Source organism: Dipteris shenzhenensis, chromosome 3, assembly GCF_047967505.1.
Source record: "Dipteris shenzhenensis isolate YYH24624 ecotype China chromosome 3, Dip_SZ_1.0, whole genome shotgun sequence".
Lineage (NCBI taxonomy): Eukaryota > Viridiplantae > Streptophyta > Polypodiopsida > Gleicheniales > Dipteridaceae > Dipteris > Dipteris shenzhenensis.
The window spans coordinates 39,669,603-39,692,614 of NC_141598.1; the positions used below are offsets into that span (position 1 = coordinate 39,669,603).

Below are 23,012 nucleotides of genomic sequence, written 5' to 3' on the forward strand. Positions count from 1 at the left end.
GGAAGCAATGAAAGGTGACTTGAGGTATCTCAAGGGTACCAAAGACTTGTGCATATGCTATGGTAGGCAGGATGCATTGGTGCATGGTTTTACAGATTCAGACTATGCAGGGAATGCAGATAACCGGAAGTCTACTACCGGTTATATTTTCACATTTGCAGGAGGTGCTATATCATGGGTGTCTCGGTTGCAGAAATGCATTGCACTGTCAACTACTGAAGCTGAATATGTTGCAGCCACTGAGGCTTGCAAGGAAGCAATATGGCTTACTCGGCTGGTGGGAGACTTGGGCATTACAGGAGATATGCCGGTTTTGCATTGTGATAGTCAGAGTGCTATCATGTTGGCAAAGAATCCGGTCTTTCATCAGAAGACCAAGCACATAGATGTGAAATATCATTTCATCAGGGAGGTACTGGAAGACAAGCGACTTGAGCTTGTGAAAGTGCATACTGATGATAATCCTGCAGATTTGCTCACTAAGAGCTTGCCTACTGAGCGGTTTGCACATTGCCGCCACATCATGGGATTAGGATGAGACCATTCTTATTTTATGGTCCTGTATACAGTAACTGTATATTGCTGTAATTTTTATTCTTTTCTCCCCTTTAGGCACATTGCCACCCCTTTATTAAAGTTAAGACATCTATGACTGTCTTAAGACAGTCATAGGATAAAACCTAATCCTAATAAAACTAATGAGTTTGTGGTGTGGCTCATCACTTCACACCCGCACATTTGGAGTCCTCTCTCTTTTCTCAATCTCTCTCCCTCTTGCTCTTCTTCCCCCTTCAGATCCTTCAGTATGGATTGATCTGAGAATGGGGACCTCTAGGATCGGGATCCTAAATATGTATGCCCCCACTTGCAGGCGGTAACAACTACTTTCTGGAGACAACTTACCAAGAGTCTTCTGAATATTGACTCATGGATTGTTGGAGACTTCAACAAACTAGAGTTTAAGAAGGTGGATCATCCTTCTCGACGATGCCTTCATCTGAGACTAGCACTGAGGACCAGTTCACCTTTGAGGCCAGTGGTGGTGACCCCTAGCAAGAGGCAGATTTCTCTAGACTCCAAGGTAGCCGCTGCTACTCCTTCGGCCAGCAACAACTGATGGACTGCTCAAGAGACATGCCAAATTTTACGTGGGGGATTGGGAGAAGTGGAGCCAAGGGCAATTTAGTAGGGACGACAATGTCAAATCATTCCCCAATCATGATGCACTTAGAGCAACCACGTCAGTGCCCAAGCAAGGACAAACTAATGCTGCCCTTCTTCTAGTGATTTTAGGAGTATCCATACTCTCCCATAGTTGACCTTCTAGGAGATTTTGCCTCCGTTTCGCTCCCTCACTCAATCAGGGTTGGATTTGTTTGATCCCCAAGGGGGGAGACCGATCAAGCATTCAACAAAGGCATCCTATCACCCTTCTTTTCTTTTTTTCAAAGAAATGAACCTTCTATTAATGCTTGCAAGACTTCATACAAAACAGCAGCCCCGAAGGTGCTGAGTATGGAAAAAAACCAAAAAAGGCTGAAAGAATAACCGGCCTGTTCCAGAGAAACCCAGCTCACTGCCTAGGGGATCTCTGGTACTGGGGCTAATAGCCAAGTGGGGGGACTATACAACCAGTGAATCCCTCGCAGAGTGAAGATGTAGAAAACTTCTGCAGGCACAGCCTTGCAAAATCGAGCATGCCTCTCAATAGTCGCTGTAGAGCCTGTGGCCCAGTCGATGATGCCACAAGTGAGCGTCCCCGGGCGTGGTGGCGCTGAGGGCAACTTGAGCGGTGAAGATTCAAAGGATCTGCAGAGACGCTTCTGCTGGATCACGGGTTACCAGGCCACGAGGTACTTCGAATGTCAAGTGTACATTGAAATTTTGACTGAGCAACACATATCCCCTATGCTAGAGAGCAAGCAACGCAAGCTACTGTATTGGAGCTCGGCCATACTATCCTTAGCAAGGTAGCGAGCCCTTGTGCCAAATCAGGTCCTATTGGCCTCGTCCTGGGGTTTTCACAAGGGTTGTACGGAACAGCTCAGGCACTTGGTGCACAACTTCTGATGGGCAAGATTGAATAATTGCCCAGGGAGAGCTCGGTATCATTGATTCAACGATGCAATGCAGAGCCTTGCTGGGCAAGCTGACAGTGCATGGTCTCGCCCTAGGATCGGAGCCCTAAAAGCTGTTGCCTCAAAGAGGGCTTCCCCACCTTAAGCCAAGGAACCCCATTATCTGCAAAAATCGAGGCTGTTGTAGGCATGGTGCCGCATGGATTCCAGCATTGTGACAAAACCACCTTCAATGGAAGCCAAAACAGGACGATACTCCTTCAGAAGTTCGTGGATTCATATCATCAGCTGTGAAACCATTGTACCATAAGTATGAAGAACAAATGCAGGCCAAGGAAAATGGGACTCTACTTCACAAGGGCATGGGTGATGTCGGGGGAACTCAGCTGGAGATGAGCAACAACTCTCCCATAGATGGTGACCTCTTGAATGTAGTTAACCCTCTAATGCCAAACTTGCATGTATCCAATCACAAACCTGGCTCCGGGTGGGTGTGATGCAGCCCACTGGTGCTCTATCTTGAAGGGACAGAATGGCAATCTTGACCTGCTTTTCATCCTCTAAGGAGAGAAAAATCTGAACGGCCTGAGAGGTTAGAAAATAGAAGAGTCATAAAAGATTTAATCCTTATAATGTCTGCATTTTTTCTCTCTTCACCTTTCTTGGCATTTCAATCACCATCTCATCCACTACATCTTGTGTTGGAGTGTAGGGCATGGTCTCCTCCCTTCCTTTTATGTATTTTGTATGTTTTTAAATATTCCATGCTTAAGAAAAGGACACGCTATCTACTCCCTCCCTTTGTGCATTTCCTTTTGAAGTAAAATTTCCCCTAAACAATGAGGTAAGGAGTGCAGAAAACAGCAGTGAGTCTATCCTAGGCCTTAAATTTCAAAATATAGTCTTGAAAGGTGATCCCCAGGCAAACGCATTACAAAATTATCTCGACTACCTCTACGTGATATCTTAAGATCTCTCTCTTCATGGTGGTCTTAAAGCATTGGAGACCATGGCCTTGCCTTACAAAGGTTGACCTTCAAATCTCCTTGCCAGAGGTACTGGACAGCTTGGATACGCTGCCTAAGGCCATCTGCAGAGGAAAACGTGAAAGCAAGATGTTCACATACAGCAAGGTCGACACCATGGTTTGGGTCAAGGGTGGCCCCTCTCCTCCATCCCACCAACTTCAGCAGTGCCTGTGGTGCAAGTAGACCATTCTAAAGACACATTTTCACAGATGCACACAAATCAGGTATCTGTCAGAACTCCAAAACAGTCAAGTCTAGTACGACAATTGAACTACAACTGAGCCTCTTCAGGGGTTTTCGCAATAACATACACTCAAGGCCTACCCTCAACAATAAGCACTCAATTTCAGGCATGTTCACTTCAAAAAGCATATAGCCCCATTCCCAAACCCCCCAACAGCCCCCCCCCTCCAAAAACAAAGAGGAGACTATAGGAGAGAATTGCTAGTGAAGACTGTCTAGTACAATTGAATGCACATTGGAGTCTGTAACCAACATTGCAGATTCAAACAAAAAAGGCACAATTAAAGCTATAAGAAGCACCATAACGGCCCATCTAGTTATCATAATACCTTCAACTGCGAGTTGGAACTCAATATATCACTGACAAGCTCCCAATTCGACCCCAAGTCATACACAAGTCCAAGAATTGCCTGGTTCCATTACAAGGGAGCTCAGATAAGCATCTCATACATACTCTCTTACATATGCCAGCAATAATGTGCCATCAAGCCCAAGTTAGAAGTACTCTGTTGAAAACAAAACGAATGCTTGAGCAGAACCAGATTCAACTAAAATTACAATCATACTAATTTTGTTACATTCAAGTCACGAGTTGGGCAAACCTGATCCTCAACAGGTGACCATGGAATACCAATCCCTGGCTGATTCACAGAAGCCTGCAAGCACAGAGATCATAAATATTTTCAAAAGCACTGTTTACAATCAGATAGTCAACCCTTAGACGAAAGAAGTCCTAAAGATACAAACAAATAAATGCTAAAGGCAACTCACAAATTGCATCTAAATCCCATATTGTTAACTTTTCTGACTGCTACTCCTAGTCCTATCCTGAACAAGTATTGCAATGCATCCTGATGCTGACCAAAAGATTAACCTCTTCAGGGAGTCTGCATGGAAATAAGAGTGTTTTGTCTACCCTGCCTTATTTCTTTTTATAAACTGTTACGTGGTATGTGATTGAACCAACCTCAGTAGAAAAAGAAAATGTCATAGATGATGGTTTTTCAAATCTCTCTCCTTCTGTGTAGAACTTTAATGGGGTGCTGGTTCCTGTTTTTCCCTAATATGACCCCATAGACTTGACTTTTCTTCATTTACTACATTCGAGAAAAGAGGGAAGAGAAAATTCTGACTTCACTATGCAGGAACGAGTTACACCAAAGAGGAGTAAGCAACTGTGAATGGGGGAATATGGAAGGAGGGAAAACTATTCATAATAGTTTCTATTATCATTATCCTCACCTTTCCAGCCTTATATTTCCTGCCACGGTCACGGTTGCTGAACTGTTTTATTAACTTGTTTGCACTGCCTGTGTTGGCTGCTGATAAATGTGATGCTGCAGCAGAAGCAATCGTGTCACGTCTTCCATGTTGGACATAAAAGAAAAAGACTTTTAAGCTTTTCCAATACAATCCGGCTTTCACAAAGTTTTAGATAAATCTCTGACCGACATTTATGCAATGCACATCATACATAGACAGTACTTTTCCTTTGATAGACAATACTGCAACTAATAAGGGAAACCAAGGGATCGTTTCAACCTATGCTTCAAAAAAAAAATTGATAAGTACATTATCACAGCTTCCATATGTGCCATTTGTGAACATAATGAATACACTAAACTTGCACAAAACATAGGTTCAATACCAAGTCCATCAGGTCCAGGACTGCCCATGCCAATGTGTGGGAACTGGTCGCCTTTATATTTTGTGTGCTCCCTCTATAAAGAACAGGATAGTAAGTTCTCCAGTTCAAAAGCAGGACATCATAAGCTGGATCTAATTCATGTGACAAGTTCCATAAAGGGCACCACATCAACCATGGTTACCTGTTCACTTTGACGATGATTCTGTTGCCAAATTTGTTCAGACTCAACAATCTGCAGCACATAGATCATTAAGGCATACAGACGAATGTGTAAAATGAAAGAAAACATACCTTCATAAGACTAGAACACGTTCAATCTTACGAATTAACATTTTTAATAGAATAAGCAAAGGAACAAAGGAACAAAGAGAGTTTTGTAAGTGACTTTGGACAAAATTAAGAGAAAATGAGAAAATTTAAAAATAATAATAACTTGGTAAGCAAAGCTATGCTTATGTCCTCATCAGTGCCCAAGCATAAGCTGTCATTTGGGTTTTGAAAGATTCCAGAATCTCTTAAGTAAAAGAATGGCAACAAACAATTTTCTTTAATGTAGCTACAGATAATAATACATAATGTCAAAAGACTACAAGTGATTGAAGGAAGCAATGTTCACACACACTGTAGAGGGTAAATTCTTATAAAAGAAATACACAATGGAGTACTCCCAATTATCTATATTAAAAAATGTGAACGAAGGTGTACCTTTCCTGGTGAAAAGACACTACCACCTATGTTGCACATGGATGAAGTATTAAGCCCTCCACTGAAGTGCTTTGTCTTCTTCTTCTTCTTGCTCTTGAAAGGACTATCCACCCCATCAGCAAGCATATTTCTTGCAATCGCTCCACTTGATTCCGCATCGGTTGCTCTTCCTGATATTGAAGAGCCTTCAAGCAAGTTTGCCATATCCTCCTGTTGTGAATTAGTCTCACCACTAGATATATCTGACCTCGCAAGGTGGCCTGATGATCCAGATATCAGACCAAGGCTTGGAGCAGCTACTCCTGCAGCCTTCTGTCTTGCGGCAACTGTAGATGTACGCGCACGTTTTGTAGGAATACCCCTAGCATTCACATGATTTGAGGCAGACATTCCTGAATTTCTTTTTCCAGTAACATGTGAAGAATGTCGTAAACCGCCAGCATCTGCATTAGAACGACCAAGTTACAAATAAAAGCCCTGATGTATGCAGTTACACAGGTTAGACGAGTTCATTTTGGTGTGAATAGAGCCACGCATCTGTGACATCACAGCTTTGGCACAATCCATAATCGAGCACAGATATTGCAAACTTGTGTGAACTTCACGACTCTGAATATGACAGACCTGTTAGACACTGACCGTCATTAGCAAAAAAAGCTTGTCCAGAATCAGATATCCCTGCAGAATCTTCAGCGACCTCAGCAGCTGCCTGCACCTCTGCATCTGCCAATACTGCTTCATTCTCCTGAAGTCTTTGCTCATACTCCTGCTACAAAAGAATTAATCAAATAACTCTCCATGTTAAGCAGCTCCAAAAACCAACTGTAGGTGAAAAGCTGCAGCTGACAGCAGGTAGCCACAGCCTGGAAAAAGTAAGTCCAACCCCCGAAGATGACTAGGGGTAGTAAGCTCGCACACATACCCATTGTGATTCAATGGACTGGCGATAGACCTCCATCGCTCCATTAGGAACAGTATAGAACAGGTTTTCCTATCCATTGAGATGTTCAATCAGTCAGCCTTATAAACTAAAGTCACAATATCCATTCAGATTGTTAAGTAATCCAGGGTTAAACATTAGAAGCTTGATAAATAATATACAAAAAGTCCATCATAAAGTCAACCTCCGGAAACTGGTCTTCCCAGAAATCAAACAGCCCAGCCTCTGAAACACGATCAGGAGTGGGAGGAGCTTCTGCTTGCATTACCAACTGGCATCCGAAGAGATTCTTCAGTAATCGAAGAGCATATTCCTGAACAGGAAGTGCTGTTTTCTTATTCATGATTGTCGGGTCCAGCTCCATTTTGTGAACCTGCTCCCAAAGCTAGCTCAAAAGTTAGTCCTTACTAAAAGCTTATCGGCACAGAGAAAACCTGAAGTGCTGCTCAATTCTACAGAAAAGGTAATTTCTACGCAATAAAAGGTAGTTTACAAAGAGCCTTTACACAACTTGAAGTGCCTAATAACAAACCAACACCACTGCATATTTCAGAATCACCCTATCCAACAAAGTTGATCAATTTCTGTGTGTATTTACATGTGTGTGCACAAGTGAGTGCACACACATGTACATGCACACACAATATCTTATATAGATAGATAAAGAGAAGAAGAGGGGGGGGGGAGAGAGAGAGAGAGAGAGAGAGAGAGAGAGAGAGATTAACATCTGCAGATGCTGAAAAAAGCCTATGAGACCATGGAATCTTAAATCCTCAAGAGGGTACACCCCCAATGAGGGGAGCTAGAGGTGTATCATACCTCTAAATAAGAACTATTGATGACACTAGAAACTGCCTGAAAGAAACTCCATGTGTTGAGAAGTTCCTGTCATATCCTGTCATGTGTCCTATATATATCATGTCTCGGGCATGAGTGACCTACGCTTTGCATGGGCCTGACCAGGATCTATGGATCGCCAAAAAACTAGGAAACCAAATATGTCAAGCTCATACAGCTTGTGTGTGGGACTAGAGGTGTTTAGCATATCTCTACCATAAAAGTAAACTTAACATATACCTAGATGAATCCAGGAACATTCCCAAACTCATCCTCTAAAAATACAACATAGTGCAGTTTCAATCTCACGATAGTCACTCATAAGATTGAAAACCATAAACTCCATCACGCATAGCAGGGACTAGCTCCTATGACATCCCCACTGACGTCATCAGCGCCCAACAGTGGGTGTAGACCATAGTATAAAAATATGCTCTCACACATATAAATCCACACACCCACACATACTTGAGCATCCATTTATACAAAGTCCTTGTACTGAGTTTCTGTCAGCACTCCGGAGGTGAAGGGCAGACTCAGCCATGAAGAAGGCTAGGACTAAAGGAGAAGACACACTGTGAAGACAATGTCGAAGGTATATCTCCATGATAGGCTAAAGCCTCGAGAACATGTCCAAATTCTCTGACTGCCCCCCTATTGTCTTCTCTGTGTGTCTTCGCTGTTGTCCATTGTGAGACAATCTGTTGTGAGGTAAGTGTCGTGGGACGGTGGTCCCCAAATCTGCTACAAGCAATGAGAGCTGTAGATGAGCCAATCCCATTTCACATTGGAGTCCTAATGTCTCTTAAGCATCTCGAAAATATGTCTCTATCATCCTCTAGCTCGCTCATTGGGTCTCACCCGACAATGCTCTAAAGCAGCCTGGCATCAGGAGTCTGCGAAGAGGGTATGCCAAACAGGGCACCTACTCACTGATACCATGTCTTCATACTGGCCTGGCATGTATATGTTGGGGTAAAGGCACATTGCCACCCCTTTATTAAAGATAGGACACCTATGACTGTCTTAAGACAGTCATAGGGTAAAACCTAATCCTAATAAAACTAATGAGTTTGTGGTGTGGCTCATCACTTCACACCCGCACACTTGAGTCTTCTCTCTCTCACACTCTCTCCCCCTTTGCTCTTCTCCCTGTTTCCTTCCCACTCAATTGGTATCAGAGCCAACCTCTCCTACCCTCCTTCTCCACTCCCTACCCTAGCCTACCCACCCCCTCGACTTCTACCTAGCCTCTGCAAGGGCAGCAGCGCTGCAACGAGGCAACGGGGCTGTAGCGAGGCAGAGCGGGCAGTAGGAGCAGGGCAGCAGCGTCGCGGCAGCAGCGCGGGCTGCAGCAGGCAGCGCGGGGGGGGGCGCAGCAGCGCGCCATTTCGCAGGCGGGCAGCAGGGCGTGCAGCAGGCGCACGCACCATTTCGCGCCGTACATCTGTACGGCGCCGTACAACAGTACGTACGTCGGCCGTACATCCGTACGGACAGCCCTCTGCCGTACAGTACGGACTACTGTACGGACGCTGACAAGGAACTGAGCAGGGAGCTGCTTCCGATTTTTTTTTTGCGTCAGGGAGGTGCATTTTTTTTGGGATTTGAGTCAGAGGAGTACATTTCTCCTTGGATCTGTACTTTGCACAGGTACACAGGCACGAAAGTACAGCAGGTACACCTTTTTGTTTGGGGAAGAAAGAGAAGGAGAAAGAGCACTCTGCTCTTCATTCAGGATCATCTTTTCAGTTCTAAAAACCGTGTTTTTTCTTGAAAGAAGAGGACATATGCTTTTACTGGGTTTGAATCTCAGTTTACGGGTGGGCAGATCATAGGGCTTTTGCCCGGCAGTTGATGCTTTGTATGCCTTGAGGTAGTGTGGTGCCAGAGAGCACACATTTGTCTCGATTTCCGCAGTGTCGAGGTGACATTTTCTTGCAGGTCACATTTCTTGTGCAACACTCAGAGAACCTCAGTTGAGCCACGCTTGGCCAGGGCGCATCGAGTTTACTCGGTCCCTAACTGTCCATCGTTGACAGTGCTCAAAAGGTTCCTCATTGAGTGTTTGTACGTTGGGATCTGTGTATGTCATTTCTACACAGGACAGTATTTGCATTACACTGTTAGTTGATTTTGTCAGAGAGATTTACATTTTGTATGCTACCTCAGTGTTGAGGTGTTCTTCACTTAGTTCAGGTGTCAGATCAAAGGGCTTTTGCTCAGATTTTGCTTGAGAGCACTTGGTTTACTGTCAGAGATCTTCATATGCCTTTTATCCCCTTGGCAGAAGGGTGATTGCTGGGATTTGTCCCATTTTTCTGTTGCAGGTTTGTGACAGGGTGAAGTGTCTGATTTTTTTTTTGGTGAACAAAACAGTGTATGCCAAGTGGTTTATGCATATTAACTCAGTGCAATACCTCAGCTGAGGTGGGAGAAGTGATCAGTACAGCCAGTACAGCAGTGTTTACAACAGTGTTTTGTGTTTTGTCAGCTGATGATGCATTGTTAAAGCACTTGTGGAACAGCTGCAGCATTCTGGATTTATTGTTTATGCCTATTTGAGCACGGTACAGTGTGTCAGAAGGTACAGTGATTGCAGGGACATTTACTGTTTTGCTGCAGATTCTTTTGACAGTAAAAAACAGCACTATTGTGAGTGCTCCTGGCTCTTGACAGAGCAGGTTTTTTCTGAGAAATCAGAATTTTATTCAGTCTTTCTTGACTACAGGTATTTTCCTTATCTGATATGGCATCAAAGGGAAGTGAATCATCAATTCTGAACATAAAGAAGTTGGAAGGGGCACACAATTATGCATTATGGGCAGAACAGTGTTTGAATGTACTTCTGTTAAAGAAGATTTCTAAGCCCATAAGGGTGAAGGGTGTCAAGCCATCTGACATGACAAATGATGACTGGGAAGAGCTTGATTTGTCCGCAAGGGCAGCTATCATGCTCACTATTTCTGATACTCTTGTGTTCAATGTTCACGCTGATTTATATGCAGCAGCAGGCTGCTGCAGATAACCCTGTTCAAGAGGGTATACAGGCTGAAAATCAGCCAGATAATTTTGCCAATGATGCACCACTGGATATGCCAGCAGATGGGGCTGTAGAACAGCAAGATATGGTGGTACAGCCACCCGTCATGCATGACGAACAAGCTGGACAGCAGCCTAATCCGGAACATTTTGTTAGGAGGAGCACCCGTGTACAACGGCCTCCTGCCAGGTTTGTTCCAGGAGCCAATAATGTGGCTGATTTTATCATGCTGACAGATTGTGGTGAGCCTTCCAGCTTCAAGGAAGCTATGGGAAGAACAAAGAAAAAGAAGTGGGAGAAAGCCATGCAGTCAGAAATGGACTCCCTACTTCAAAATGATACATGGGACTTGGTGCAGCTACCTGCAGGCAGAAAGGTTTTGCCATGCAAGTGGGTTTACAAAGTCAAAGTGGATTCAAATGCTTTACCGAGGTATAAGGCCAGATTGGTTGCCAAGGGATTTAAGCAGGAGAAGGGCATTGACTTTGATGAGATCTTTTCCCCTGTAGTCAAGATGACTACTTTGAGAGCAATGTTAGCTCTTGTTGCTCATGACGACATGGATTTATGTCAGATGGATGTGAAGACAGCTTTTCTTCACGGAGATCTCCATGATGAGATCTATATGAGTCAGCCAGAGGGATATGCTGTTAAAGGGAAAGAGCAGCTTGTGTGTAAGCTCAAGAGGAGCTTGTATGGACTCAAGCAGGCGCCAAGAGAATGGTACAAGAAGTTTGATGCCTTCATGCAGTCCCAAGGGTATCATAGGTGTGAGACCGATCATTGCTTGTACACCAAACGGGCAAAGGATGGCAGTTTGATGCTACTCATTCTATATGTGGATGACATGCTTATTGCCAGTAAATCTCAGCATGAGATTAGTGCTTTGAAGAAACAACTGCATAAGTCTTTTGACATGAAAGACTTGGTTGATGCAAATCATATTCTTGGCATGCGGATTACTTGTGATAGGTCCAAGGGACTTTTGTTTCTGTCACAGAAGGAGTACATTGACAAAGTACTGCAGCGCTTTAAAATGGAGGGGGGGAAGTCTATTAGTACCCCGTTGCCTCCACATTTAAAACTCAGCCGTAAGGACAGCCCCAGATCAGATGATGATAAGGCTGAAATGGCCAAGGTTCCGTATGCATCTGCAGTTGGTTCTTTGATGTATGCCATGGTTGCCACTCGTCCGGATATTGCTTTTGCGGTGGGAGTCATCAGCAGGTATATGGCAAATCCAGGCAAGAGGCATTGGGAAGCAGTGAAAGGTGTCTTGAGGTATCTCAAGGGTACCAAAGACTTGTGCATATGCTATGGTAGGCAGGATGCATTGGTGCACGGTTTTACAGACTCAGACTATGCAGGGAATGTAGATAACCGGAAGTCTACTACCGGTTATATTTTCACTTTTGCAGGAGGTGCTATATCATGGGTATCTCCGTTGCAGAAATGCGTTGCACTGTCAACTACTGAAGCTGAATATGTTGCAGCCAGTGAGGCTTGCAAGGAAGCAATATGGCTTACTCGGCTGGTGGGAGATTTGGGCATTACAGGAGATATGCAAGTTTTGCATTGTGATAGTCAGAGTGCTATCATGTTGGCAAAGAATCCGGTCTTTCATCAAAAGACCAAGCACGTAGAAGGTCGACCGATCACTTTCTTTTCTCCCTGTGCACAAGGTCGACCAATTGAGTGACATCACATCTTCTTCTTCTTCTCTCCTTAATCGTCTTGGTCGCATGTGGTTGCATCGAGAATACCCGTAACCCAAGTCTCCTTGATATAGACCTACCATAAGTCATATATGTAATGACCCGGTGGATCTCCTATCATGTCAAGTGGAGAGTGGGTGCGTCTAAGAACTACAAGATGGAGGGAGGTGATCAATGGACATGCCTCAGGAGCAATACGAAGATCTCTCTTTCCCATCAATTGTGCACTCCATGGATGTCAAGAGGGCCATCTATGGTAGCCTCTACCTACCCACCTATATCATGCCATACTCTCAAACCCTATGTTCAAATGTAATGATTAAGAATGAGATATATGTGTATAGAGCTCGCATACAAATTTCCACACGTATGATATCATGCAGAATGCGCATCTTCCTATGGATCATACGAGAGAGCATCATTACCTCTAGTCTCTCAAACACAATCCTCTTGGGTGCTCTAAAAGAGAGAGAGAGAGAGAGAGAGAGAGAGAGAGAGAGATGTATTAGCATCTTCCTGAGGCCTGCGGGCCTACGAGACAAAGTACAATTAAGAAGGTAACTCATACAAGCCATTGCGGCTGAAGCAAAGGAATCGCTCAAGTGCTCCAAATACATATCTAGGCCCCATCGTGACTCTCCGATGAGCTGCAAAGATGTCTCGTATCTGTGCCTATCAACTCGTTTCTCGTTGTGGTGAGGGACGTGGTCTCCATGATCTCTGCATCCGGTGGGCCATAACAAGAGTGACACACGGGCTCGGACCACCTCCTCTAAGTAGAGCAAGGATGGGCTCGACCTCTATTGTGCATGCTCTAGACAACCTCTGCACCGTGTGTAGCCACGGTATCTCTAGAGTCTAGCTCCACTGCTTATTCAAGTCTTCAAAAGAGCGATGGGATTCACCTCTAAGCAGGCATCCGCACTCAAGACAATTACAACATAAGCACAAAACAGTAGTACAAAGTGTCTGAAGACCGAGGTCTACGAGGAGCTTTGGTGGTGTATGGGGAGAGATAAAGAGAGAACAAAGAAAGTTTATTGATGTCTACGAAAAACCAAGGGGTCTATGAGACTGAAAAGAAACCAAATACAATGAAACATAAGGGTGGGGGCCACTAAAATGGGCAGCAATGCCCAAGGCTGATGCCTGTGACATTTTCCCAATTCCACATGTGTGCCTTCCTGCACTTATATATACCCTTGTAAGGCTAGAATATATCTGATCGTACAAATTCAGATTTTTGTTGTACAAATTCCTGCATTTATTTTGGAAGCTGTTCAAAGCTTTCAAACACCTCAAAATTCTTCTTTCTACACATGTATTCCTGAGAGAGAGAGAGAGAGAGAAAGAAAGAAAGAAAGATATTTAACGTCCACGGGAGACCTCGCCAACCTATGGGACAAAGTGCACAAAAAAGCGAACTCATACAAGCCTCAATGGGCTGAAGCAAAGGGTAAGCTAGGACCCTTGCTGAGTACTAATCTATGCTAATAGAATCATAATCATATCATATCAATCAATCTATCTAGGCACTGGGACGAAACCGAAGCCTGGTACAATGATGGCTCTCTGGTGGGCTGCGAAAATATCTCGTATTTGCGTCTGTCGAGCTGTCTCACGCTGCACTGGGGGGCGCGGTCTCCTCGCTCTCTAGACTCTCTGGGCTATGTCTAGAGTGATCCCTCCTCTCTATCGGTCTCCTCTGAGGAAAGCTGTGATAGGTCGGACCTCAATAGAGTATACTCTGGGGGCTCTCTGTCGCACATGTGGCATCTGCGAACCTCTCTCGGCGGTACTGTGCCGGCTGCTCATCCAGACTGCTCTCATATCGGCTAGCTCCTCTACCTCCACTCCACTGTGTCCGGGGGCTAACTCAAATGTATAGAAGTTGTGACGTGCCGCTGTGTCCGATCATCCTCTATGTCTTGTAGTGGTCTGACCACCCCCTGCTGCTCTTTGATCTGCCGTAGAAGCGCCTCCCTATGTTGCCGCATCTCCATCAGATAGAGTCCGATACAGACCTGGTCATGGAAATGGATCAGTCGTGACAAAGGACCGAAGCCATTCCCCTCTAGGTAGAGGCAATGGTAGCGTCCTCGAATCTCGTAGTACGCTGGGCAAACACAAAGAAAATGCTCCTCTGTCTCAACCGCCCCCAGCGTACATAGCGTGCAGATCCGCTGCACTCTAGGTACAACCGTTGCTCTCCCTACCTCAATCCTCAGCTGATGGAATGAAACCCGCATCTGACCAATGGCAATCCTCAGTGCATGAGATACTCCTCTATCCTCGAGATACTGGGGTCTGATAATGAATCCCTCCTCTAATACTCTCACGAAGTAGTCGCAATAGAACTGGGTCTTGGTGGGGAGTTCCTGGTCCTCCCCCCAAGTCCGGGATGTGTGAAGCTGGAGGAGGTCTAACCATATAATACAGTTGATCTCATCTCACGGGATCAACTCACGAGGTGCATCCATGCTATACTGAAAGGGGGGAAGCCTATTCATCTGGATACCGTGCTTGGCAAGCCATGTAGATATGCCTGCATACCATGTGTCTACCCTGCTCTCTGCAAGTCGTCTGAACTCTAGGGCCAACCTCGGGCTCCAATGGGGTAAGTCCCACACCCTATGGATGAAAGTCACTGTTTGAAAGATGGCATCAACCTGAAGAGGTGTCATGGCGAACTCTGCATGTACTATCTCATGTGGAACTGAGGGCTTACATCGGATCATCTTGGATCCCGTAGTCACCTGTAACCGCTCGAAGCTCCTCCAATCTGTCCTCGGAAGATCGCACCCCCAGAAAGGTATTGCATACATGACAGTCAGCCGCACTAGTGTGTCGAAAAGCCAACCCTTCGTTGGTGAATCCTGGAAGTATGCCTGGAAACACTGCTACTCTAGTCTAGCCAACACTACGCCCTCGAGTGAGTCGTGCCTGAGCAGCATGTTTCATCTTGAAGATGGGTCCTGTGAAGACTGCTCCCAAATATGTGTATGATTGTGCCATCTCCATTAGTTCACCACGATAGGTGAAAGTGAGTCGGTTAGTCACTGCTCGTGAGGTGTTGAAGATCATAACCTTAGTTTTCCCAAGGTTGACCGTCAGATCTGTCTCTCTGCAAAACACCTCTAAAGCCTCCAGATCTCTCTGTAGTCCCTCCGCTAAAGAGGATATAAGGACTATATCATCAACATATAACAGTATTTGTATCCCCTAGTGATGAGCCCTCGCCACCTAGGCGATCTATGAAAGATGTGATCTCATCAATGTAGAGTCCAAAAAGAGTCGGTGAGAGAGGGCAGCCTTGCTTCACCCCAATGGTACTCTCGACCCAATCTGATAGACCGCCTGGGGCACGGACCCTGCCTCTGACTGACTCAAAAGCTCATCACACCTCAAATCAACATCTCTGGTATCTGCATCTCCTGTAGTCTCCTAATCATGCGGGATCGTGAAACAGTGTCGAAGGCCTTTCGAAAGTCTACGAAGCATGTGTAGACTTTCTGATGTCTGGACCTCCCCTCCTCAATGATAGCCCTTAAAGTAAAAATGTGGTCTAGAGTAGAGTGCTGCCTCCTAAATCCTACCTGCCCTAGTGCTCGTTGCCCCTCGTGCCTCTGTATGACTGCTGATCTCTCTCTCTAGTAGCGATCCATAGATCTTGGCCAGTGTGTGGCCAATCATGAGGGTACAATAGTTCCCGGTGTCCATGGGGTCTCTTGCTTTGTGTATCGGTACGATAGTAGTGGTGCTCCATGCTGGTGGGAAGCCGTGGCAAACTGCAAGGTTAAACATATGTGCAAGGATCAGTGCTAGGACCTCCTGCCCATGTGCGAAGTGCTCTATCCGAAGGCCTTCGTGATCCTGTGATTTCCAATTGTGGAGCCGGCAAAGTGCAGTCCGCACATTCTGCGTAGTGAATAGATGACAAGTAGTGGACCCGTGCATAGTGGACATGTCTGGCCGTGTTTGCCTATAAGGAGCATGCATAAGTGTGCCACATGCCCAGATCGGTGATGGGGATGGATAGCTTTCCCTCCACGAGGAATCCCCACCCAGTGGTTGGGTCTCCTCCGCGAAATGATATGATGATCTCATCCATCCTATGTGTGTGGAAGGCTCGTCTCTTGCGGCGTGTCAACCCGGCATAAGATCATGTGTGCCTCGTGTGGCGTCAACTGACCCCAAGACTTGCTCCCGTGTGAGGTGGGCTTGCATTTCTCTGCACTCATCATCAAACCAAGGGTTTTGAGGCATCTTCCCATCTCGTACCCGTGAAGATCGGGTCGTAGGAAAGGATCTGGTGGCAACATATTGTATCACTGTGACAAGGGTAGCTGAAGCGCGGGCGAGATCTAGATCAGCCTCCAATAAGGCCAGAAGCTCTCTGGCTAAGTCACGAACATAAAAGGCCAGATATGAGTGGTCAGCTCCAAGTGGGGGGGGGTATGGTGGAGGTCATGTATCCGTGAGACAAAAGCCAGTGGGCCCAGTAAGTAGTCCACTGTGCTAGTCCCGCCTCCATGTGGGAAGCATGTGAATCCCTCAGATGATGGCCATCTCTGAAGGCCATTGTAGATGATGAGGTCGTGGACAGCTCCCAACTCAAGCAGGTGTGGCCCGTATGCTGTCACATGTGAAGTATTTGCAAAGAGTCTCTGAATCCTAAGTTCTACTGCATCTAACTCTAACATCATGTGGGGATCTCTCTCATATGTGAAGTCAAGTAAGCCCACTTGCCTGTCCCTCGTCCTTGCATTGAAATCCCCCAGAAGGAGGGTGTCTCCCTGTCTAGAGAACTCTATGATATCCTTATGTATCGCTCTCCATACCACAGATATGAGTGGTCTCAAGTGTGTTTTGAAGAGGACAGCTACTCCTCCAGAGCCTCGCACCCCACTCTCTCTCCTCATTTCTTTCCTATGAGCAGACTCTCAGGTGTACCCTGTCACTGTGGGCAGCCCTCTCTCTGGGCTCTCATGTGTCTCAATGTAGAAGATGATGTCTATGCCTGTGTATGTCTCCGAGAAGCCACCTGGGTCTGACCAAAGTGTGCCATTACAGTTCCATACAGCCATACTCAGCTTGTTTTGTGCACTCTTCTCCCAGCTCTAGCACCGTCATAAAAAGAAAGATATATTAACGTCCTCAAGAGGCCTCACGAGCCTATGGCACCAAGCGAAAAAAACTCATACACGCCTCGAAGGGCTAAAGCAAAGGGTTTGCTAAGGCCCTTGATGAGTACTATGATAAGCTTGAACTACATAGCTTAAGAGCTCAAACAAAACTCAAAACTCAAATCCAAAGTTGAGGCTCGGAATCCAAAGCCCGGCACCATGGTGGCCCTCCGGTGCGCTGCGAGGATATCTCAGATCTGAGTCTACCGCACTGGTAAGTAAGCTATGTCGGTGAAGCACTACACGTGAGGTGTTGAAAATAATAACCTTGGTCTTCCCAAGGTTTACTGTCAAATCCCTCTCTCTCTACAGAACACGTCTAGTGTCTCTAGATGCCTCTACAGCCCCTTTGCTGAGGATGATATCAGAACTATGTCATATGCACATAGTAGTATCCGTATGATCAAATCAGCCAATAGTGATCCCTCGCCTCCTAGGTGGTCTATGAAGGAGGTGATCTCATCAATGCAAAGCCCAAAGAGCATCGACGAAAGGGGGCATCCCTACTTCACTCTGATCATGCTCTCAACCCAATCTGATAGGCCTCCCAGGGCCAAGATTCTCCCTCTGATGGACTCATATAGGCTCAACACTCCCCAGATCGTAACCTCTGGGATCCTGTGACCTCCTGATCATGCGGGATCGTGGGACAGTGACGAAGGCCTTCCGAAAGTCTACAAAAGAAGCGTAGACTTTCTGGCATCTAGATCCCACCTTCTCAATGGTAGCTCTCAGAGTGAAGATGTGGTCCAAGGTGCAGTGCTGTCGCTGAAACCTACCTGCCCTAGAGCCCGCTGTCCATGAGCCTCTATGTGGCGTTGATCTCCCTCTCTGGTACCGATCCATAGATTTTGGCCAAGGTGTGGCCAATCATGAAAGTGCGATAGTTCCCAATGTCCATGGGTTCTCCTACTTTGTGTATCGGTACAATGGTGGTAAAGCACCAAGCAGGTGGAAATACAACATGGTTGAACATCTGCGCTAGAACCAGAGCCAGGACCTCCTCCCCATGCGTAGTCCCTCATGTGTCAATTGTCGTGAGATATGTTGCGCCTCAGCTGTCGTCAAATGACCTAAAGCTTGCTCACATGTGAGGTGGGCTCTCATCGCTCTGCACTCGTCATCGAATCAAGCATCTTCCCAATTGGGACATGTGCGGATCGAGTCATGGGGAAAGATCTAGTGGCGTACCACTAAGACAAGCGTGTCCGAGGTGTGGGCGAGGTCTATATCATCTCCATGTAGGACCGGGAGCTACTAGGCTAGGTGGCTCACATAAACTGGATCAAGGGCACGATTGAAGTGGATCTTAACCCAAGCAGGCGTGGGAAGGGCCCTCCCTATGACTGGCATAGTAGCAAAAACCGGAAAGGCTAGGTATGAGTGGTCAGCACCGAGTGGCGGAGGAGGCACAGTAAAGTCGTGTATCCGTAGGCAAAGAATAGGGATCCTAGTAGGTAGTCCGTTGTACTGGTCCCCCCATCATATGGGAAGCAAGTGAGCCCACTAGATCATGGGCATCTCTGGAGACATTATACATTATCAAATCATAATGTTCATGTTACATGCGCCTACTAGTGTTGTGTGGGAAAAGGGCCACAAGCATGAAACCAGTGAATGGTAATTTTGTTACAAATTTAGTTGCAGCATATTTTGAATATCAACGTACGCAAGTTCATGCCTCATCTTCGAGAAAGAGGGATACTCATTGGAGTGCTTGATGGATCTTGGTTAATGGTTTTTAAGGATTATGGCAGAGATGACTTCCTCAATGGTGCTCTGCTACACTCAATATGGCATACATACTCAAGACTATGGGTCAGCACATGCAATTTGGGTTGCACATGACTGATAGCTTTTGGGCAATGTGCATATTGTGTTGGAGGTCGACATCTCCTGATGTCACCTAGAGAGAGAGGGCCTTACTTGTAGGTGTGCTCGCCCAAGGAGTCACTATGAACATAGCTCAACGGGTTCACAGATCGAGGAGACCACACCCCCCTCCGATGCCACAATCTGAGATAGCTAGAAGACTCAGATTCAAGACATTTTCATAGCTCATAGACGAGCCACCACAGTGCCGGGCTTCGGTTTCTGAGTTTCCACTTCCAGTTCCAGTTCTCAGCTTGCTCCAAATAGCAGATAGCACATGATAAGATATGATATGATATTTTTTGTACTTGTTTTTGCTTGAGCCATTGAGCTCTTTTTATTTCAGCACAGTACTCAACAAACGGTCTTAGCGCACCCTTTGCCTCAACCCCTTGTGGCGTGTATGAGCTTTTCTCTTTGGTGTCACTTTGTCCCATAGGCCCACGAGGCCTTCCGTGGACATTAATCTCTCTCTCTCTCTCTCTCTCTCTCTCTCTCTCCAGCTCCCTCCCTCCCTCCCAGCCTCCTGCCCCCCCCCACCTTCCTCCACCCCTTGCTGCTACCTTCCGTACAGCAACGCCTCTTGCTGCTGCTCTTTGTCGCAACAGCCCAACCTCCTGCTGTTGCTATCCCGGGCAGCAGCGCCTCTGCTGCTGCTCACCCCGCCACCTCCTCAGCCCACCCTGCCACCCCCTCAGCTCGCCCCGCCACCCATTCAGCCCACCCCGCTATCCTACCTCTACCTCCGCATCTTAGTCTAGTCGCCTACCTGTTAGAATTATAGATATAATTCAGCAGTGACCAATGTATTTTAATAAGCTAGTTAGGGGCACTTTTCCCTCTTTAAGAGGTTTTTTCCCCTAACCGCAGTTAGTTCACTAACTATGGTTAGTGACTACTAAGGTTTTGTCACTAAGACAAAACCTTATCTCTTTCTTTTGTGTTGTACTCTACACACTCTTCTATTGCAACTAAGCTTTCACCTTCCAAGCTTTCAGCTCTCTCTCTCTTGCTCTCTCTCACTCTCTCACATTTGGTATCAGAGCATTAGATCCAGCTCCCTACGACTTCCCCGTTGAGCTCTAGCACCCAGCCCTGCTTCTCCTGTCGTTCCTGCTCCTGCATCAACAACCCGTCCGTACAACTCGAACTGTCCGTACAGCGCCGTACGTTCCATACAGGTCCGTACAGATCCACTACTCTAGTACCTGCGTAGCTGCGCTAGTTCTGTACCTGCCGTACCTTACCGTCCGTACAGGTCGCAGAAGTCGTTCGTACATCGCGACCGTATAGTTCATCGTCAAACTGTACGGTTCGCCGTACAGTGCAATACATCGCATACCGTACATGTCTTCATACCTGCTCGCCGTACATCGCGTACCGTACCTGTTGCAACCGTACTTGTGTCACCTTCCGTATGAAAGTTGTACCTGCAGTACCTGCTATTGTTTTACATGCGCGTACACACTGTACAGCAGGTAGTCGTACCTGTTTTCGTACAGGTTCTATTTTAGTACAGCTTGCTATCGCCGTACATCCTGCAGTCCCTTGTCATCGCCGTATGGTTCTGCGTCATCAGTACTCTGTCGTACATCCGCACGTGTGGCAGATTTGTACCTGCAGATCCGTACAAGGTTTCCTTCATCTGCAGGTGATCTTTGGTAGGCACATTTTGCAGACAGCCATTGTTTGGCTCAGTCTTTGGAAGTACATTTGGGGCATTTTGTTTGTTGCAGAGATTGCAATGAAATTGCAGGATCTACTTCACAAATTTGGGGTATTTTCAGGTTCACAATTACTTGCAAAGCAAACATTGCAGATAGATCTGCAAATTTGGTCTAAAATTTGGGGCCTTTGTTCAGAAATTGCAAATTTGGGGCTTTTAGTGAATTTGCCCCTTTCTGATTGCAATTTCAAGCTCGAAATTTGGGGCTTTCAATTTTGCAGTACAATTTCTTGAAGAAATTTGGGGATTTTGTATTTACACTGCAATCTCGCAGTGAAATTTGGGGCTTTTGCAGACAGAGCGCAATTCTTGCAACATTTGGGGCTTTTGATCAATTTGCCCCTTTCCGGTTGCAATTTCAGGCCTATTTTGGAGCTTTTGTGTTGGGAGAGCAATTTTTGGAGTTTTCAGTTCATACTGCCTTTCTTGGAGTGTTTTGCAGCACTTTTGGCAGATTCTGAAAAGTTTTTTATGCTTGGACAGATTTCTGACAGTGCAAGTACAGAAATCTGAGTTGCATTTACAGCCGGTGCTTGGCTGTGTTTTTTGGGAGTTGTGCATTTCATTCCCAGTAAGGGAATTCAGTTTTGTATCTGCTTAAATCTCGTTCTCAGATATGGCCCAGCAAAATCAGAATGACTTCCAGTTCGGTGGTCTTTCATAGGAAGACAAGTTGGATGGTACCAACTACTCCCTCTGGAGTTTTATGGTACGCAATATTCTGATTTCTTGCAATTTATGGGATTATGTGAATGGGAGTGAGATCCGACCAGCAGGTATGGCACCTAATACCCCTCCTCAGCAAGGAGGTGGAAGAGGTCGTGCACAAGGGGCAGCTGCAGAACAAGTTGTTGGTGCAGCCATGGCCACTACTCCAGATCAGAAGAGATGGGATTCACGGGATGCCTTAGCTTTGTCATGCATCTCTCTTTCAGTGAAAAAATTTATCATTCCGCATACCCGGTCGTGTAAGACCTCGAAGGCAGCGTGGGATATTTTAGAAAGCATGTATGCAGCTCGGAATGATGCAAGGGTATCTTTCTTGAAAAGAGAGTTAAGTCATACACATATGGAAGAGGGTGACTCCATGTCAGTCCACCTCACAAAGCTACAGGATCTCAGAGAGCAATTGTTAAAAATAGATGAAATTATTCCTGATTCAGAGATGATTACAACCACTCTGAATTCTCTTCCTGAGTCTTATCTCAGCTTTCATACCTCACTGAACTTATCATTAAGGGGGGGTGCAAATCCTCTCACTTTTCATGAGTTGATAGGACTTCTGCTTCAGGAAGAGCAGACCAGGAAAAATTTGGCTTCACGTGCAGGTGAACAAGCCATGCTCTCAAAGTTTAAATCAAAAACAAAGGGACAGGCAAAGACATCAGTAAATCAGTCTTCCAGTGGGTCAAGACAGCCTTCACAAAAGGCTAAAAATGATGCAAGTAAGCCCAAGAAGAAGGGTTTTTGTCACTACTGCAAAAAGCCAGGTCATCACATTGCAGAATGCAGGAAAAGGCTTGCAAAAGAGAAGAAAAACAGCTCCGGAATGGCTGTTTCAGATTCAGCTCCTCATGCATCTGACAGTGGGGATGCTGCAGCCAACTTTGTTGGACAAGATTATGCCTTTTTATCTTGCATTTCAGATTCTAGGCTGGCTGTTCCAGATGCTTGGGATAGTACAGCCACTTGCAGTGATGATACATATGCATTTTTGACTTGCAGTTATGACTCTTCTACGGATGCATCTGCTTTCAGTGTCAATGAAACACTGAACACTTGGTATTTTGACAGCGGTGCATCCAAGCACATCACTTCTAAGAAATGTCTTTTTACTTCCTTGCATCCACCTCCCGTTGGTAAGAAAGTCACTTGTGCCAACAACTCATCATATTCAGTACGTGGCACAGGAGATGTTGAGCTCACTGCCATTGATGGCTCAATTTTCAGACTTTCAGATGTGTTATATGTGCCTGGTATAACCAAAAAAC

At 45.8% G+C, this 23,012-nt stretch overlaps 1 protein-coding gene across 7 annotated transcripts in view; it reads right to left on the reverse strand.

Annotated features, from left to right (window-relative positions):
- LOC147903789 (chromatin modification-related protein EAF1 B-like) overlaps positions 1-23,012 on the reverse strand; it is a 96,008-nt gene that overhangs the window by 55,880 nt on the left and 17,116 nt on the right. For 4 of the 7 annotated variants that reach the window (XM_087401293.1, XM_087401270.1, XM_087401247.1 and 1 more), the window contains exons 8-16: positions 6,827-7,027; positions 6,625-6,693; positions 6,327-6,471; positions 5,703-6,145; positions 5,179-5,229; positions 4,998-5,070; positions 4,592-4,686; positions 3,952-4,005; positions 3,679-3,759 (exon numbers count right to left, since the gene is read on the reverse strand). In XM_087401293.1, the coding sequence (XP_087257419.1) occupies positions 3,679-3,759; positions 3,952-4,005; positions 4,592-4,686; positions 4,998-5,070; positions 5,179-5,229; positions 5,703-6,145; positions 6,327-6,471; positions 6,625-6,693; positions 6,827-7,027 (1,212 nt within the window). The remainder of the gene's footprint in view (positions 1-3,678; positions 3,760-3,951; positions 4,006-4,591; positions 4,687-4,997; positions 5,071-5,178; positions 5,230-5,702; positions 6,146-6,326; positions 6,472-6,624; positions 6,694-6,826; positions 7,028-23,012) is intronic. The other 3 variants (XM_087401286.1, XM_087401278.1, XM_087401254.1) reach the window with 3 other exon arrangements.